Source organism: Ursus americanus, chromosome 3 (assembly GCF_024610735.1).
Source record: "Ursus americanus isolate L20-20 chromosome 3, mUrsAme1.1.p, whole genome shotgun sequence".
Lineage (NCBI taxonomy): Eukaryota > Metazoa > Chordata > Mammalia > Carnivora > Ursidae > Ursus > Ursus americanus.
The window spans coordinates 32,551,356-32,570,727 of record NC_142129.1 but is presented as its reverse complement, the minus strand read 5'-3'; the positions used below and the strand labels follow the sequence as shown (position 1 = coordinate 32,570,727).

At 37.9% G+C, this 19,372-nt stretch overlaps 1 protein-coding gene across 2 annotated transcripts in view; it reads left to right on the top strand.

Moving 5' to 3' along the window:
• Window positions 1-19,372, top strand: part of MET (MET proto-oncogene, receptor tyrosine kinase) — a 110,823-nt gene that overhangs the window by 3,410 nt on the left and 88,041 nt on the right. Inside the window, exon 2 of one of the 2 annotated variants that reach the window (XM_045792793.2) lies at window positions 588-657. The exons of the other annotated variant lie outside the window; for it this stretch is intronic. Coding sequence (XP_045648749.1) covers window positions 618-657 — 40 coding nt within the window. The 5' untranslated portion in view covers window positions 588-617. The remainder of the gene's footprint in view (window positions 1-587; window positions 658-19,372) is intronic. 2 annotated transcript variants of the gene reach the window in all.

The window sequence follows — 19,372 nt, the reverse complement described above, 5'->3', positions numbered from 1 at the left end:
GAGAGCCAGCGAGAGAGGGAACACAGGCAGGGGGAGTGGGAGAGGAAGAAGCAGGCTCCCAGTGAAGGAGCCTGATGTGGGGCTCGATCCCAGGACTCTGGGATCACACCCTGAGCTGAAGGCAGACGCTTAATGACTGAGCCACCCAGGAGCCCCCAAAATCCATAATTATTAAGGGGATGTAACATGAAAATGACATTAGAAATCATCCCATTTAAATAATAGAAATATTTTTAAAAATCTGAAGATGGGAACTTAAAGACCTCTTAAAATTTTCAAGGTGTTTCTGAGTATATCCTCTTTCTGATACTACAACAACCTTACAAAATAGACACAGCTGATACCAATATTGTAACCTTTCCTGCCTTTAGGTAAGGAAACTGTGTTTGCACCTAGCCTCCATGCTGTCTCGACAGCACCTCTGCCCAGCCATCAGTAAAGGTTAACTATTTGAAGCATTTTCTGCTGAAGCACAGTTTGGGATCCTTAGGTTAGTGATAATGATGAATGTAACATTTCTGGTCTCTAGAGTTTTTCTCACCTTCTGTTTCTCCAGTTCTCCTTTTTGTTCTTTCTCTTTTTTGTAGCGAAGCATACCAGAAAAAGCCTTCATTCATATGTGTGAGGCATTCTGCTCCTGTTATCAGATTAAGAGCTGTGAGTAATTTTGTAATCTATCCTACTATCACAAAGCCCATTCTCAGATATCTCTTCAGCTGTGTTTAACAGTTTAGTATATTCCCCTTGGGATTTGTTTCAATAAAAACATCCAGTAAAATCTTACTACAGATCCTTTGCTTTTCAAGGGACAAAATGAAGAAAGTGTTTTTATAAGCTGTAAAATGTAATTGAGAGAAAAATCACATGTGTGGCATTTGTAGCAGGAGGTATGAGCTCAGTGGGGGGAAAAAAACAGTTAACTGATTGTATATCCAGGTATACATATTTCTTCTATGATTGTGTAAATTTGCACAAGTACATTTATGCAGGTTACACATGTTGTTTTTAATTTCTGTAATAAATTGTGTAGCTATAGAGTCCCTAAAATTCATATTAAAAGCCTATGAGCCATATAGGGGCTCTGTTGATAGAGCATGAGACTTTAGATCTTGGGTTTGTAAGTTCCAGCCCCACGTTGGGTATAGAGACTACTTAAAAATAAATAAAATCTTAAAAAAAAAAAAAAAGAGCCTAGGGGTCATATAAATTATATAATGATCCATAGAATTTGAAAATGTATTTCTCCTGGGGTGCCTGGTGGCTCAGTCGGTTAAGCGTCTGCTCAGGTCATGATCCTGAGTCCTGGAATTGAGCACCATATCAGGCTTGCTGCTCGGTGGGGAGTCTGCTTCTCCCTTTGGCTCTGCTCCCCCCCAGCTTGTGCTCCCACTCTCTCTCTCTCTCTCTCACTCTCTCACTCTCATAAAATGAATAAAGATCTTTTTTTAAAAAAAGAAAGAAAATGTATTTCTTCTAATACAACAAAGTATATTATGAATATGATCAGGGCAGTTATGAAATGTAGTCAGATAATCACAAGTTCTAGAGAAAGCCAGGTTCCTATACTCCTAAGAATGTGATTGAGGATTTAGTCTTTCAGGATAATTTAGTGAGCACCTACCAGCCATAAGTCTAGACTCTGGCAAAGCAGTAGAGAGTAAGACAGACTAAGATCTCTAAGATTATGATGCTCCATTCTATATTGAGGAAGGCAAACAACAAATAAAATACATAAATAAAAATGTGTTTGTGAGTGGTGATAAGAACTGCAAGGAAGCAAAGTGAGGACTGTCAAGGATAAGAGAGGGTGGAGTGGTAATTGAAAAATTCAGTAATAGAGTCAGAGAAGGCTTCACTTTGAAGGTGGCCTTTGAACTAGAACCTGAAGGAGATAAGATAATGAGCTGTGTGGATACCTGGAGCAGGGCTTCTACTTTGCACTTCTCGGGAGTGCCATTCTCATTTTGTTGTCTCTGGAACTGTGCAATGCACAGCCTGCACAGCTCTACTCGGAGCCTCTGATCTTATATGGGAAGTACCTGAACAGTGCCTGCCATAGTTTATTGCAGTCTCAAAGGTGACAATGAAGGAGTGGCCCACATCCCTTAGTTTATGGTATATGGAAGAAGCAAAACCATGGTATTTTCCTGTGTTCACCTGGTGCCATGTCCGCATGCCATCCTTGATCAAGGTTATTGATCCAGTTTTCCTTCTTCTTTTCTACCCTGTGAGCCGAGCTCAAAATGGTTTGTTGAGAGTAATACCTGCAGCTTTTGTCTCCGGTCCCTTCCATAGTAAATATCTGGAGACAGCAAAGCAGACAGTTGCTATCTATGTATGCAGCCTGTGTTTGCTGTGTCCTTCTTTCTTTCTTCTCTCTCTCCTTTCTTTTCCCTTTCCAGTGTTAAACCACTGTGTTGGATTTTCTTCTGCATTTCTTCCTGCCCCTTTATGCCCTGCCCAGGTCCTATATCAAGATTTGCAAACAGAAAAAAAAAAGAAAGAAAGAAAGCAAGCAAGCAAGCAAGCCAGCCAGCCCAAGAAGGGGCACCTGGCTGGCTTAGTCAGCAGAACAGGCGACTCAGTCTCAGGGTTGTGAGTTTGAGCCCTGCATGGACCATAGAGATTATTAAGAAAAAAAGAAAAAAAAAAAAAGATTTGCAGCAGGTAACCTAAATGAATGAAACTAACCATTTCACTAGAGACCAACAGCCTGCTTAGAAAAAGCCCCACCTAACAGGAGGCAGCCAGCATTTGCCATGAAGCCCAGTATGTGGCATGGGCCCCTGTGGTTGTGTCTTTCAAATTTTCAGGAGAAGCTAGAAACCTCTCTGCTTTAAAATGTTGACTCAGCATCTTTAAAACAGTGTGCAGGATAGACAAAAAGTCTGTGTGCCAGATTTGGCTTCTGGTGGTCCTGTTTGCAATCCTTAGCCATGACTATACCTGCCTATTGGTCCCCTGTGTCACCTTCAGGTGTTGTTAAATTCAGCAGCATGCATGGCCAAAGAGTCCCAGAGCCACTTCTGCCGTGTGTTTTATCTTCTAGAGTTCTCAAATTTTTCCTCCCTCTAGAAAATTAGCTTAGCAATTAAAAAAAAAAAAAGATATATAATTCATCACCCATTAGCATATACTCGTTTTTCTAAACTTATCAACCAATGTACTTTCTATCAAGCTATGTATATTTGTGAACTAAAGGGTAATCTACTTTTTTCATTCTTAACGTGATGCAATCACTTTCTGAAACCTCAATTCATCATTAACTTTATGCATAGGTTTCATTTCCAAGTTCTCATTCAGGATAAACTCCCTCTTTGGAATACTGGTGCTTTTGGTTTGTTTTGCTTTGTTTTAGAACTGCCTGAACTTCACTAGTTGTTATTTCTCTACCATTGAAATTCAAAACGTGTACAGCATTGGTTTCAAGGGCCCTTTAGAAGCCACCAGATCAGTATGGCAATCTATTTTTCCAAAGGAATGAAAGCTCACAGGTTGTGCACTGACTTGTCTCTTTTAATCCTAAAAACTCAGTGAAATGCCCAGGCTAGTGGCCTTCCAGAAGGCCATTGTGTTAGAACGGAAGATTATGTACTGTATTTCTTCTTACTATTTTAAATGCAAATATAGTAATATATCATGAAATAGTGCACATATTAATATCAGTGCCTTTTTCCTGTTTTGAAGTGATCCCATATTCCCTGATAGTTGGATCTAAAATCCCAGTCCAGTTTTGAAGTTGTATGTAAGAAAAAAGAATTGACTTGAAGGAACTGAAAAGTACTGCAATTTTTCCATAAGACCATGGGATGTTTCTAATTTTTAATATTTAATTGAAAATTTCAAGAAGAACATTCAAGGCTGGAGACCTTTGAAATACAGTTGACCCTTGAACAACATGGGGTCTAGGGGCACTGACCTGCTGCACAGCCAAAAATCTGCATATAAATTTTGACTCTCCCAAAACTTAACTACTAGTAGTCTACTGTTGACTGGAAATCTTACCAGTAACAAACAGGCAGTTAACTAACGCATGTTATGTTACATGTATTATATACTGTATTCTTACAGTAAAGTGAAAAAATGTTAAGAAAATCATAAGAAAGAGAAAATACATTTACAGTACTATACTGTATAAGTGGACCCATGCAGTTCCAACCATGTTGTTGAAGGGTCAGCTGTAATGTAGTCTTCACAAGGCAGAGAAAGAGAGAAGTGGGGTAAATTTGTTTAACAGAAGGCAGGTTGTCTCCTTTAAAGTCTAATCATGTGAGAAAGGAAAATCCAGACAAGTTTTTGGGTCCATAAGACAATTCAAGCAATCTTTAAAAATAAGTTTTGGCTTTTCTTAAGACCAATGTGTGTTTAGACCAACATTTTAGCTCTTAAAATTTAAACCTAGGGGTCTTTTAAAGGAAATTTAATCCATGTGTTTTTGATTCACTAAATCCTAAATCATTACCCATAAACTGTATGTCTCTCTAAGCTCTTTGATGTCTAAGAAATCTTTGAAGCCATGTAAGGCCTTTTTGTTCCACAAGAATAGGAAGTTGGTTTCTGCTAAGGGTCAGTAAACAGCATCTTCAAAAATCTGAATTAGGTCTAAAATCTCACAACCATAACAGAATGAATATTTGAATGAGTGCTAATGCAGTTTTCTGATGCAATGTGAAAAATGTGAGTACTTTTGAAGACCCAGTAGTATTTAGTTTTAATCCTTACTAACTCCAAGGAAATTATTTTGGCACCACTCCTTTTTCTATTGTAAAAAAAGATGCAGTCCAAATATTTATCATTTTATCCTAACACACAGTAGGTACTCAGTAAATGTTTTGTTGAATGTTAAATAAATGACTTTTTCTTCTGCCCAGAACCTTGCAGCTAATGTCAGTCTTTCTATTCAACAGCAGTATCCATCTGTCATGTCTCAGAATGAATCTATTCTGAGTCAGTGACCTGGTTCGACAAATTTTAAAAATAAGCCATCAAACTAAATATATGACATTTATTGAAATTCATTCTGTACCATGAAGCAACTGCCTTGCAAAGAGTGCTGAAAATAGGAAGGCATTTCTAGGCTAATTAGATTAAATATTCAGTTGTTACCATATGCTTTCTGAAAATTGATTTTTTTTTCCCCTCTTACTGTTCCTGCCATTCTTCCTCCCACCTTGACATGCTTACTGATTGAAAGCTATGCACAGAAAAGGGCAGGTCGTTGGTATCCACAAGCAAGTTCAAGCAGGCTTAGAAAACGTAATGCTATAATCATAAGTTGCCGAAACGTAGGAGGGAAGAGAGGGATACTCAACAATAATGGGGGTGTTGGGTTTTGCTCCAGATTACATAGATGACACATCTTTGAACTCTATTGTGTGGAGAAAAACACCTTCTTACTGTAGTTAGACTTCCTGTTTATGAGTGTGTATTTTCTGGTGACTAGACTTCCCATAAGGACTCAGCACAAATATGTAGCTTTAAGTCCCATTGAAATGCACATGATTAAAGTACTGATGGCTATGGAGACAGCAACTCCTTCTCTCTAAAAGAAAGTAGTATTTAGAAGAAAGCATTGTAATAAAACATGGGCATTGAGATCTTTCTTGGTACCATGTTGTGTATTTCTCACTGCTCCCCACATTTTGTCCTCAGAAAACCTTTCCTGATCAAAAGGTGTTGTTTCTATATGACATTAGGGTGATGGAATTTAGTGATTTCTTATATCTTGGTGGGGAGAAAAAGGAAAATTGTGTTATTATGGTCTTTAAGTAGAGGTTCTTTTAGGTGAACCTGAAGGTCTACTGAATATGTATACCACCCTTAAACTTGTTTCGAAACTAAATTACGGATAGCACTGTATAAGGAGTAACTTATTTATATAGTTTTGACATGCTTAAGTTCTATCTCAATGATTGATCAAACCATCAGTAGTAATCATATATCAATATGTGCATATTCAAATTGAGATGATTTTTAAAGCTCTAATTAAAAGTTCTCATAATTTGATAAATAAGCAGCCAAATGCCCTTGTATTTGTACATTTGAAAAACTGTAGTTCAATTTAAGAAGGTTTTTGTGATAACTCTCATGCCACAAATAGAGAAAACAGATAACGAAGGAGAAGAAGTTTTAATGGGGTGTTAGATCAATGAGGTTACAGGAGGGGAGAGGTGGGTGGATATGCTGAGGGGTCATGGGCTTGGGTGCATTGCAAGTAGTGAAAAGTGTCGCAATTAGGAATCAGGCTGCTGCCTTCCAAATAGGAAAAAGCCTTGTCAAAACTGAGTGGGAAATCAAGGGACACTCACAGGAAAATGGTGGAACATGTGATAGGTAAGCAAAGTCTGAACTTCCTCTGTCACATGATTTAATTCTGGGAGAAGCAAGGCTATCATCTGCCCAGTCCTAGTCAGGCCTCTTAGTCTATTCTACCCTCAGATACCAGTAAGAATAGCAGCATTATGTAGCAGGAAGCAGAAAGAACTTTTATTCTGAGTGTTCAAGGCATATTCGAAGCATTCTATTAGCTACTCGCAAACACTGCAAATGAAATTCTATATTCTTAGAGGAATTCATAGTATTAAAAGAAAAACCAAGAAAACTTACAAATTTTTAAAAAAGATTTTGAGAGAGAGAAACAGAGAGCACAAGCAGGGGGAGAGGCAGAGGGAGAGGGAGAAGCAGACACCCCACTGAGCTGGGAGCCCGACATGGAGCTCGATTTGGGGCTCAATCCTAGGACCTGGGGATCATGACCTGAGCCAAAGGCATATGCTTAACCATCTGAGCCACCCAGGTGCCCCTACAAATTTTTTACACCATGTTCTTAACTAGAATTTTCTAGTACATCAGCTCATTATAATATATCAATTACTGTTGGGATCAAAAGTTACAGCCTTTAAAACTATATCCATAACTATTCTCCATTGGAATACCGTCTGCTGTGGATATATATTTCTTTCAGGTATATCTCGAGGCTATTTCTTTGGACTTTGATTATCCAGAGTTCATGCTGGAGTATGTGTAGTAATTACATTTGTTCTAAACACAAATTCAGACAGTGGTCTAAAGTTGAGGAAAGCTTATATCAGACTCTGCCTTCACTTTCTGTCTTTTTGCTCCTCTGAGAGTCTTAAATGGGCAGCTGTCACCTGACTGTGGCCTCACATTCAGGTAGAATCCCTTCAGCTCCTGCTACACTGTCCAAGGTTTACTTATGGTCTGACCACTGTCTAATTAAGATAAAGACAGCAAGCAAATAGAATCATTTAGGGCTTGCACAAACCTTTGGGCTTAAAATATTATTACCCTAGCTGGGGTTTTTTTTTATTAAGTATAAAATAGTACAATATATATTTTAAGTTCTATTGAATTATATAAAGAAGCAGCCAAAGTAAAGTTTGTTGACAGAAAAAAGTGTCTTCCTAACAAAAATGAATACACATTTTGGATTTTTCAGAAATTTACTTTCTGTCATGTCAAAATTAAGATACTTCTATATTTTATTTCAGTTTTACTAACATATACTTGGATTGTTTATTGAAGTCTATACATCAGAATTCAATGATTTTAAACATACTTCTGCTCTTCAAAGAACGTACAAAAAAAACTGTTCTTTAAATCACCAGAGGAGTGCAGATAAAACCCCAGACAGTTTCATTAACAGCAATGAAAGGTGACAGCCCTTGAGTCTATGTCATAAGTTGATTAATTACTTCCCAAATGTTATTAAAGATTCTGAATGAATAACTAGACTGGTATTTAGGATTAAGCCTCCCTCACAATTCCTAAGTGGGTTTTAATTTTCAGAGTTAGATGATCATTATATCTGATTCATTTCTTTAACATCTTCAGATTGTTGGTTTTATTGAAAAGAGAGCAAAGTAACTATTTCAGTATGTTTTTCCTTTTCCTGAAATTATTCCTTGCAGATTTCAATAAAATTTGTATCGTAATAAAAATAATCAAATGTTGGCATTGCTCTTTAATAAAGGCCCATAGATCTGATGAGTTATATAATCATACAAGGCACTCACTACCAAGGTCATGATATGGAACCATTTAATTCCCAAATCTACCTTGCTGACTGCTTAGACTCCATTGGAATCAGCATTGTGTAATCAGCATTGTGTATTAGGATAACTATCACCTTAAGCAAACTTTTGTTTTGGTCATTTCCCATTTTCTTCATTCCCACAATGATTTCAAACTTTCACCATTTTCTTAAGCTCTTGAAATCTCTTTGGCTTCCTTTATTCTCCGTGTAATATCTCCCTTTATAGTTTAGAGAATGAACAGAAGCCCAGATGGTTTCCATGCCACCTGTTGTTACCTCCTTGCTTCTCTCAAATGATAAAATATTCTCTTCAGCCTATGGTCTTTGATTCCATTCTTCCCCAACATCTTCGAGCACCTTGCTCCATTTTTCCCTCCCTCCCAATCCCTCCTATCTTTTAAAATCCCCCCCTTTTTTTCATTCAGCCCTTACTCAATACTGCTTCGAGCCAAAAAGCTCATATGCAGATATCCTTTTTTTTTTTTTTTTTGGTGCAAATGGTGGTTTATTAAAGCATGGGGATGGGACGCATGGACAGAAAGTGCTGCCGCCTTATGCAGATATCCTGATAGGATTTTTACTCTACAATTACCTTAAGTATTCACTCCTGCTTCTGCCTTATCCTTTAAATAAATTTGGAATTCTTGAAAATAATTTCTTACTCATTGTCTCCACTCTCATTCATTCTTTAATTTATTCTGCTCATGCAGTCTGTTCCCAACTACCAAGAAGATGTCTTCACTCTAATAACCAGCACCCTCCTCATTGCCAAATCTGATGGACACTTTTGTTTTTATCACACTTGACCCCTCTATGAGATTCGACACCATATATATTGCTCCTTTTTTTTGAAATTTCTAGCCTCTGAAATACCAGACTTTCCTATTTACATTTAAAGTTTAGATTTAAACTTTACATCTAAAGTTTGAATTTCTTCTTTCTACATACTAAACATGCCCATAAGGTGATCCACTTAACTCAGTGACTTCAACTACACTGATTGGGCCAGTGGTTCACAATTGCTATGTCTAACTCCCTCCGCTCTAGCGCACCATGCCCATGTTGTTAGCTACCTTATGGACACTTCCACGTGAATGACCAACAGATACCTCAGAGTTATGACCTGAACTATTTTTTTTTTTGCCCCAAAACCTTTCTCTGCCTATTTACCTTACCTTTGTTTATGATACCCAAGATAGACATTTTTTAGCTATCCCTGACTTCTTAGTCTTCCCTATGATCAAAATCCATATTGGATCATTGTCACATAAATTTTATCTCTTTAATATCTTTCTAATCTAGTCTTTTTTCCCTATCATATCCATACTGCCAGAGTCTTTGTTCAGGGTCATTCTTTATTAATTCATTTCATCATCCATTCTTCAACAAATCCTTGCCAAGTTCTATGTAATGGTGCTATGCTAGGGGCTAAAAATGGATCTTTCAGTCTAGTGGGAGATACAGATAAGTAAATCACAACACAACATAATAAAGTCTAAAAAGAAGGCAGGTTTGATATGTGAGCATGTGAAACAGTTTCTAATCCATTCCTAGAGGGTGAGAGATGTATCAGAGAAGGCTTCCTGAAAGAAGTGTCACCTGTGGTAAGACTTGAGGACAGAGTAAGTTAACCAGGTGAAAGTGAGGACAAGAGTATTCTATAAAAAGGGACCCATGTGTGCTGAGACCCAGAACAAGAGAGCACATGGCTTGCTTCACCAATTTTTGGTGGAAGGCAAGGTGGCTAGAGCCTAGATTTCTAGGGAGGCGATGGCAAAAGGCAAGGCTGGAGAGTTAGGCAGAGGCCAAATCGTGCATGGCTTCTAAGCTGTGCTAAGGAGTTCAGCTATTTTTAAAGAACAAAGTGACATAATCACACTGTCATTTTAGAAAGATATCTCTGGGGGCGCATGGGTGGCTCAGTCGTTAAGCGTCTGCCTTTGGCTCAGGGCGTGATCCTGCCGTTCTGGGATCGAGCCCCACATCAGGCTCCTCCACTGGGAGCCTGCTTCTTCCTCTCCCACTCACCCTGCTTGTGTTCCCTCTTTCTCTGGCTGTCTCTGTCAAATAAATCTTTAAAAAAAAAAAAAAAAAGAAAGATATTTCTGGTACATTGGGGAATGGATGATCAGAAGCAAGAATGGAGTCGGAATACCAGGTAGGAAGCTGTTGTCATAATCCAGGCAAGAAGTGACACTGCCCTCAACTATTAATGGCAGTGGGGATGGAAGCAGATGGACATATTTAAAACACTGGTAGGTGGGAGTCAAAAATGATGTCCTGGAAAAGTGAGAATGTTACGCATGGAGATAGGATATGGAGTGGTAGAACAAGTTTTCATGGGAGTAAATGGAGGTGCCAGAAGGACATCTGACTATTTATCTCATTTGCCTTCTTCTTCCCAGCTTTGGTGTGCCCCAGCACACAGGCCTCCTCTGCATTCTCCTTTTCTTGGTGGTCTCATCCAGTTTCATGGCTTTTCATACCATCAATATGCAGACAACTTCCCAGTTTAAATTTCTAGTGCAGACCTTTCTCCTTAAATCAAGGACTCAGATATCCAGCTGCATACTCAACATCTCCAATTGGATGCCTAAAAAGTATCTCAAACATGAACAGAACTACATTCCCTGATGGTCACACATTCCTGTGAAGCTTACTGTACCTACCAGCTTCTCCAAGTCAGTAACTGGCAAAATCATCTCTCTGTTACAAAAGTCAAAATATTTGGAGCATCCATGACTTCTTTTTTCTCACACACCTCATCTCCAAATCCATTAGCAAATCCTCATAGCTCTGTCTCCAATATAACCAGAATTCAGCTACCTCTTATCACTCCATCCTCTCTAGCCCAAGCCACTTCCATCACTCACCTGGACTACTGCAGCAGCCTCCTAACTGATCTCACTTCTTCATTTTTACCCTATCCCATTCCCCTGCCACCACCAGTCTTCTTCCACACACAGTCAAGGTGATTCCATTCAAATATATTCACTCCCATGCTCAACGGCTGCAACGGCTCCTCATTTCACTCCAGTAAAACCCCAAGTCTCACAGAGACCTACAAGGCCCTGTATGGTCTGATTCTTTGTCCTCTCTGATCTTGTCTCATCTCCTAGACCAGGGTCCAGGCTTATTGGCCCTTTGCTGTGCCTCAGACACACCAGGCATGCTTTCAGTTTGGTCCCTCTTGCCTGTGCAAGAAAAAAAAGAAATCTTTCACATCTCAGATGGCGAAGTCCTCTCCTCCTTCAACTCTTTCCTTAAAAGCCAGCTTCCTAATTTTTCAAAGCCACGGACCTCTCCCACCACCTTCCTTCTGTGTGCTCTTGATTCTGTAACCCTGCTTTCTCTCTCTCTCTCTCTCTCTTTTTTTTTTTTTTTGCTAGTAACACTCAACACTCATCAACATGTAACACACCACATGTATAATTTGTTGTCTGGATCTAACTGCTAGAAAGTAAGTTCCACAAGAGCAGGAGTGTTTGTTTTGTTTACTGATGTACACTCACTCCCAAACATCTCCCATATATTAAGTCCTCAATTAATATTTGTCAGATTTAGTCTTAAATAGCTGTTGGACATACAAAACTGGTGCTTGAGAGATGGATTTCTGGACTCTCTGGAAATTAAGAGATGAAGATACGGATCAGAGAGTCTTCATTCTTGTTAATCTTCATCTTCTATTGCCTGGACAGATGCTGTGACCTTCTGTCATGTCTTCTGCCCTCTAGCTTCTTTCCATTTCAGTCCATTCACCACACTGTCACCAGAATTGTCTAATTCATAGTTATAAGTACTATGCTCGTTTCCATCTCCTGCTTAAAACCTCCCAGTGACTCTTATGGATAAATTGCAGATAAACTATAGATCCCTCAACAGGATGTATGAGGCTTTCTATGATGTGGCCCCAGCCTAATCTTTCAGTTTCATCCATACCCAGCCCAACCCACATAGTCTCTATCCCTGTTACAGCTTCCTGAACAGCCTACACATTCTCTCTGAGGTGCCTAGGTGTATGTCCTATCTGTCCCCTGCTTTTACTATGCCTAAGCAACTCCAACTTAAACTGTGAAACTTGGGTCAAGTAATATCTCCATGCTAACATACTCCTTGGCCCTGCCTCTGTCTGCCACAATTAGCTGTTCCTCCTTCTATGTTCCTTCAGCAGTGTGCACCTGTCTTTATAGCACTTTACAGCACAGTGGGGCAGGAGGCTGGGACTGCCAGTCAGTAAGCAATACCGATATGGTTAAAAAGTTTTTGATTTTTTTAATGCCTTGCCCTGTCTATTCTCATTCTCTGTTTCTCTCTCCCTCAAACATGCATACCCCCTGCATACACACACACACACAACTGCCTTGGATTATTTTTCCTTGAATTGATGAGTTATATAAATGCAGTCCTGAGCACAGTTGTCTTTAAGTTGTCCTAACCTTTTGGTTTATTGATTTTTCAAGGATCCAAAGTGTTTACTGAGTTTTAGAAATTGGATTTTGTACTTATGTACTTATTTTTCTGTACTGTTCTATTTTTTTAAAAGATTTTATTGATTTATTTGAGAGAGAGAGCACAAGAGTGGGGAGGAGCAGAGAGAGAGGGAGAAGCGGGCTCCCCGCTGAGCCTGAGATCATGACCAGAGCTGAAAGCAAACCCTTAACCAACTGAGCCACCCAGACATCCCTGTACTGTTCTGTTTTGTTTTGTTTTGTTTTGTTTTCATAAGGATAGCTTTTGCTTGGCATTCTCTATCCCTTTGAAAGTATTTTTTATAGAAAGTTTTGTTTGGTTATATTTTATTCTCTGGTTATATATTGATCTCAATATAGTGATATTTATATGCTTTTAGTTTTTCTCCCAATACTGCTAGAATTGCATTATGTTCACCCAAGGAATCCACATCTATATAAAATATGACTAAGTTTGGCTAGTCCTTCCATTCACAGTATTTTTATGATTTCTAAAAGTTTTTTCTACTTTTCCTGAAAAAGAAAATTTTACATACTGACAAAATTTACCTTGAGAAAGATTCCTAGTTCATTCCCCTGGCAGAGAATCTACTTGCTAACTCTGATTTCCAAGAGAGGTTCTCAGGTGTGAGCAAAATAAAACTAAGACCTACCCTAAGAACTAAGTGAAAATAGAGTTGTAGGGTAACACCCACCTCACATGAATTTAACTCCTATTTGGGGGTTAGGGCCTGGCGTTTAGCACCCCTGTGCCTCTCCCCTTGTCTCTCTTTGCCTGGATAGTGGTTTGTCTTTACATGATAGCCACCAGGACATGAAAGGAGTCCACTCACCACCACCATTTCTCACGAGTATTTGATTTCTGCTTTACATAACACCAGAGAGATTGATCAGTTATATAGTCCCAATTCTGAGCACAACTCCTCCCATTTGGAATTTACCATGCCTTGTGCTGTGGACATTTTCAAACACTGAGGGAAGCAAGTGTCTGATTCATTAATAAGTAATGTACCAGCTTCCTCTCTAACTTGTCTCCCTTCAGTGCTTCACATTCTGACTGTTCAGTCAGGTTTATCATATTCCAACCCTGTGTTTGAATATGACTGGAAAAAGTTGCTAAGCTAACTTACGTACTTAGGAAGATGTTTCTCATATGTGATTTGTAGTTTCATGTTATTCACTGTTCCTGGATTAATTGAAGAAAACCTGGTAGCACTTCTGCACAATCTGGACTATAAAATTACCCTTATCCATTAGGCTGAAAATTATTTTGAAGTACTTTTATAGGATTTCAAGCATCTTAGCACTTTCTTTTTTTTTTTTTTAAGATTTTTTTTTATTTATTTGACAGAGATAGAGACAGCCAGAGAGAGAGGGAACACAAGCTGGGGGAGTGGGAGAGGAAGAAGCAGGCTCCCATTGGAGGAGCCTGATGTGGGGCTTGATCCCAGAACGCTGGGATCGCGCCCTGAGCCGAAGGCTGACGCTTAACGACTGAGCCACCCAGGCGCCCCTCTTAGCACTTTCTTAACAGTGAAAGTTCAATGTTCACATATTCAAGGGCAATGAAACATTCTTGTCTGACCTACAACTTATTAAGGGACAAAAGCCTGTCCAATCATTCAGGACTCTGACAGTTCAATGTCTTTTCTCAACAGGACTTTTTACAATACGTACCATGTTAAAACAAATGTCCTTTATTCTTCTTTCCCAGAACTTGAATACTTTTAGCAGTTCTTAAAAGAACAATGATGTTTACTAACAGATTATGAATGTATGAAGGATAACCTTGAGAATATAATGAAATTCTACTCTTTTTATCTTTATTCTTACCAGATCAGAGTCAGACAATGGTCTCAGTCATATGTTACAACTAGAAAATGTACAGTTGGCTTTTTCTGATGCTACAATTCAATCATTTTCAACTTTTAAAATGTTTATAGAAAGAAGAAGGGATGCAATATTGGATAAGAATCTGAATAAAAGCACTATTTAGGTCTCTTTCAAAGAAATAACATTTGTATAATAATCAAGCATCAGTGTTTAAAAGAGCCCCTAAAACACTAATTAATTATAACACACAAAAAGTATTCTTGCACCATGTTTAGTTTAACTTTTCTCCTATAGCTGCCTATATGCAAATTTTTATTAAGCTCGTTTACTATAAATAAAGTATACAATCTATGGATACTTTTTGTTTCAGAAATTTCGTGTTAGAGACAGGCTGCCATACACAGTATAACTTTTCTCCGCAAGCACACAAATCTTTTCCTTGATTTTTAATTAAAAAAAAAATTTTTTGTTTCCCTTTCACGTAGTTACACCTTCACATATTATTTAAAATCACCTGTTAGGAACACTTTACTCTGGTAATCACTTTGAAAACAACATGTTTTAGACACACAGCAACAGCACAACAAAAACAAAAATAATCATAATCAGTTTTGCAACATGCGTGTGCTACAAAAACCTTATAAATATTGTTCTACACCGATAGATAAATATGTTTGGCCAAAATCTTTTCAATCTGAGTTCTGTTAGTAAAAAGGGTAATTATTCCCTTATTTTTCTTCCTTTGCTTGCAACTAGGATTGTCACATAAAATATATTCATGGGACATATTTATACTAAAAAATTAGTCGTTATTTATCTTAGATTCAAATTTAACTGGGAATCCTATATCTTTATTTGCTAAACTTAAGTGGGGGTGTGGGTTTGCTCTTCTTTAAATTGGTAAAGTAATGGTTCTTTTTTTTTTTTTTTGTTCTTCCTTAGCATGGAAGGCCCTTACCATGTCCTTTGCCTTGGAGGACAACTTAAGAAGGACTTCAGGAACTTAAGACAGGTTTAGAGGAAAACCACAAATGGCCAAAGGGTGGGAAAATAAGAAATAACAATATTTAAACTGAGAGGATTATGGTGATGAAAAAGTCACCAAGTATTTGCAGTGGGCTCACCCAGCAAACTGTGCCAAGTTCCTCATTTTTGACGAAGGCATGCAAAAACGTGCTAAAACATGACTTAGGATAAGCATGGTAGCCACATTTATTGAATGTCAGTGTATGCTGCATGATTGAATTCCAGTGTCTCATGATTTATCCCTAACCCTCATGGCAGCCCACAAGACATATACCTTTATCCCCATGTTTTAGATAAACTGACCCGTTATGACACTTTAGTCATAAGATATGTAAATGGTTAAGCCCAGATTCACATCACCCTCAAAGTCCATCTGATAACAAAGCTCCATACTCTCTCCACAACACCTCACCTCTTCTCTAGAAGGTTTTATGAGCTATTGGGAAGAATGTTATCAAGCAAATTTGTCTGTAAATATTAGACAAAGGACTGACTCACGAGTATTTAGATCATTTAAATGTGGTCATATGAAAGAGCAGTTGGATGGCTGAAAAATCCTCAAGATTTCTTCTGTCCTCTCAACTTTCTGTTAGAAATCATTGTCAAAGTAGGGACACCTGGGTGGCTCACTTGGTTAAACATCCAACTCTTGATTTCAGCTCAGGTCATGATCTCGTGATTGTGGGGTTGTGCCCCATGTCCAGATCTGCGCTGGGCATGGAGCCTACTCGGGATTCTCTTTTTTCCTTTCCCTCTTACACTCCCCCGACCCTCTCCCTCTCTCCCTCTCCAAAAAAAAAAACAGTAGAAAAGAAAATTAATCATTGTCAAAGTAGTATCTGGCTACGTTAGATGGGATTTTTGACATGGTGTATTGTTTTATCTTTCTAAAGTCAGTTTAGACTTTTTAATGATCATACTACTACTAAATCTTTAGGCATAAGAATCAAATGTTCAGCAAAGCATGTTTTAAAATTTGCTTTCTCAACAGCCCAGTAGATCCATTCACTTTTCAATTTAGGTTACACACTTAGATTTTTAGCATTTATCTTGCTGTCTTCAAATCCACAGACTATATACTTTTTTGATAGTAGGAACTCCCACTATCTAGATGAGTGTGTGGTATGCAATGGATGCTCACAAATATTTGATTAAATATTGTGTGATATAGTATGATTCTTCATAAACAGTGAATGTTTATAAATACAGTATTGTCATTGTCATCAGGAATCTCCTATTAGACTCTTCTTTCCTTAACTTCACTTTTCTGGACCTACTTTTTAAGGTACAGAGGGCTAAGAATTTTCCTTAGGATTTCACTCTGGCAAGTCCTCCTGGAGATTTAACTATGAGTGTTTTTTATGGCTGCAATTTCCTTAATACAGGGCCTCAGCCATTTTCCATCATCATAAATCCCTTTTATATACTTAAAAGCAGGATTGAAATGTTTTCCACTTTTTATATCTTGCTTCTTCACTTAGATACATTATTTCTGTCTTGAGATTATGCTATGTAACTATTGTAAAAAAAAAATTAAAATTATATGACAGGAAAAAATAAGTATACCACCTCAGAAATTTTAACTAATAGATGTATTTCCAAATGCAAAATGAGATATTTAAAGTAATTATTCAAGTAAATAAGGGAACTATCATTGTTCTTTGTTCTAATTACTTGAATATTTTACTTAAAATTGCTTTTATGCACTTGACTTTGTGTTTGAACTCACAGGTTTGTAGTATCTCAAAATGGACATTATTTGGTCAGGACTTTTTCAGGAGCAAGGAGTAAAAGAATCACAATGAAACTGCTGATGAAAAAAGAGAGAAAGGAAAGAGGAAAGATTTTACTGGTTCCTATTAGCTTAAGATATGGTGGGTACAGATGTTCAAACAGTAACATGGAGAACCTGCCTTTCTCCATGTCTGGGTTCCTCTGCCCTTGGGGTCAGTTTTGTGTTCAGGCAGGCTTTCTCCACATAATGGCAAAGGTGGGCATCAGACACTCTAAATTAACATTATCTTTAGTACTTGTGATCTTTCAAAGAGAGAGGGTCTTTCCCAGTATCTATGTTAAATCTCAAAAAGACTCTGATTCGTCTTTCTTTCCTCACGTGCTTCCCGACTAAGCTCTGCATCAGAAGAAAAGTTCATTGAAAGGCCAGCTTGGTTTGCAAGCTCACCTTGTGGTAAGGGAGGTAAGCCATGTGATGACAGCCCCATTAGAAAGGAGGGAGAGTTTTCAAAAGAGTTGCCAGTAGTAGAGACAGTGAGAGTTAAAGTAGTTAGGTAGGTTAAAACAAATGTTTACTAAAATATTACACCTTTTGAATAAAAATCATTTTTAGGAAATGCAAATAATTTAAAACAGCTCAAAGAAGCATGACACATTTTTTAAAAAACAATAGAAATATACTCACAAGAACTATATTGCACATTCAGTACATTTTAGATAATATTTAATCTTCTTTGAATCTCAGTTTCATCATCTGAAAGGGAATAATGCTCACCTTATATGATAATTATGCACATTAGAGGTAAGGATGTAACTGACAGTACCTTGTAAACTATGTAGTGCTATCTATGTAATTGTATTATGATTTCTAAGAAAATCAGTTCCTAAAGAAAGCAAAGTTACACCTGTCAAAATCTAGAAAGTGTCTCTTACAAATATATCCCGTTACACCTGTGGTGTTTTTTCCTGAGGAATCAGTGCTTGAATATAACACGCGAGTGCTTTGTGATAGGTTTTTATTGATGAGGAGAACAATAATGACAACAGTAGTGGTGATAGTTATAGGTGGCTACTCAATAAATTCTTAGGGAATTAAATGTATTTTGGGGGAATGAAAAACCCATGTAAGCTAGTTTAGTGAAAAAAACTAGAGGCAGATAGATGGCAGACAGAGTTTAGTAGCTGGTCTTAAGTTTCGGCTGAGCTGATCTTCCTAGCTAACAGAAAAATCCTCTTTAAAGGAAATACTCCTAAATACCAATAGTTTAATGGTCAAGGTGCCATTCAGATAATTACTCCCAGGAAATGTTTTGCCAGTGAGATTATCTTAACTATCAACTGAAAAGAAATAAAGAAATGTTTTATGGATGATTCAGTTTCACCTGCTATGTGTACAACATTTTAAGAGAATGAATTAGTCAATCTGTTTGAATCATCTTTACGTGTTCCTTTTAGTAAGGAGTACAAAGTTGGCTAAGTGGCCAGCACTATTTCAGAAAGAAAGAAAAAACAGAAACAGTAAAAAATACATTCTATATTGAAAGCCTGATCCAGGCATATCACAGGAATAAATGTATCAAGACAAAAATATATGAAAAGTGAAAGTATTTCTGGAGTCACTACCAATATAAATATTAAAATTGCTCACACATCCCGATCTGGCAGATTATATAGATAGAAAGAAAAAGCAATATATGCCAACACAATAGCATTGAAGTAAAATGTGATTGTAGAAAAACAATCTCAGAGTTGAAAATTATTATAGTTAGAAAATAACTTTGGAGGTCATTAGTTCAGCCTAGAAATGTGTTTGTAAATATTTAATCATCATCCTTTCAAGGGAGAAAAAAAGTCCTGATTTGTAATGTTTGCCAATTTCTGTGGTGTAAATACTCCAGCCATGGCCTATTTGAAGCTACCAACATAAGGTCACTGAACTCACGTTGGAAAGATGCACACAATAAGCCATCATGAGCCAGAGGGCTCCAGCACATGACTAGATCAACACTATCATTTACAAGTAAGAAAGCAGCTGAAGCCAAAGAAGTTGGGTGACTGGCTTTGGGTCATACAACTTTTCGGCTGCACTGCCACAACTAAAACTCAGGTTCTCCCCCATGCTACACCTCAGGGTGTGAGTGCCTTATGAGGAAGGAATCATGATTAATTGATGCCTGCCTGACTCCCCTAACCTGGTTAAGCTCCCCTCAGAGACTCCCATAGACCTTTCCACACCGAATTTAAACTGTGGTCT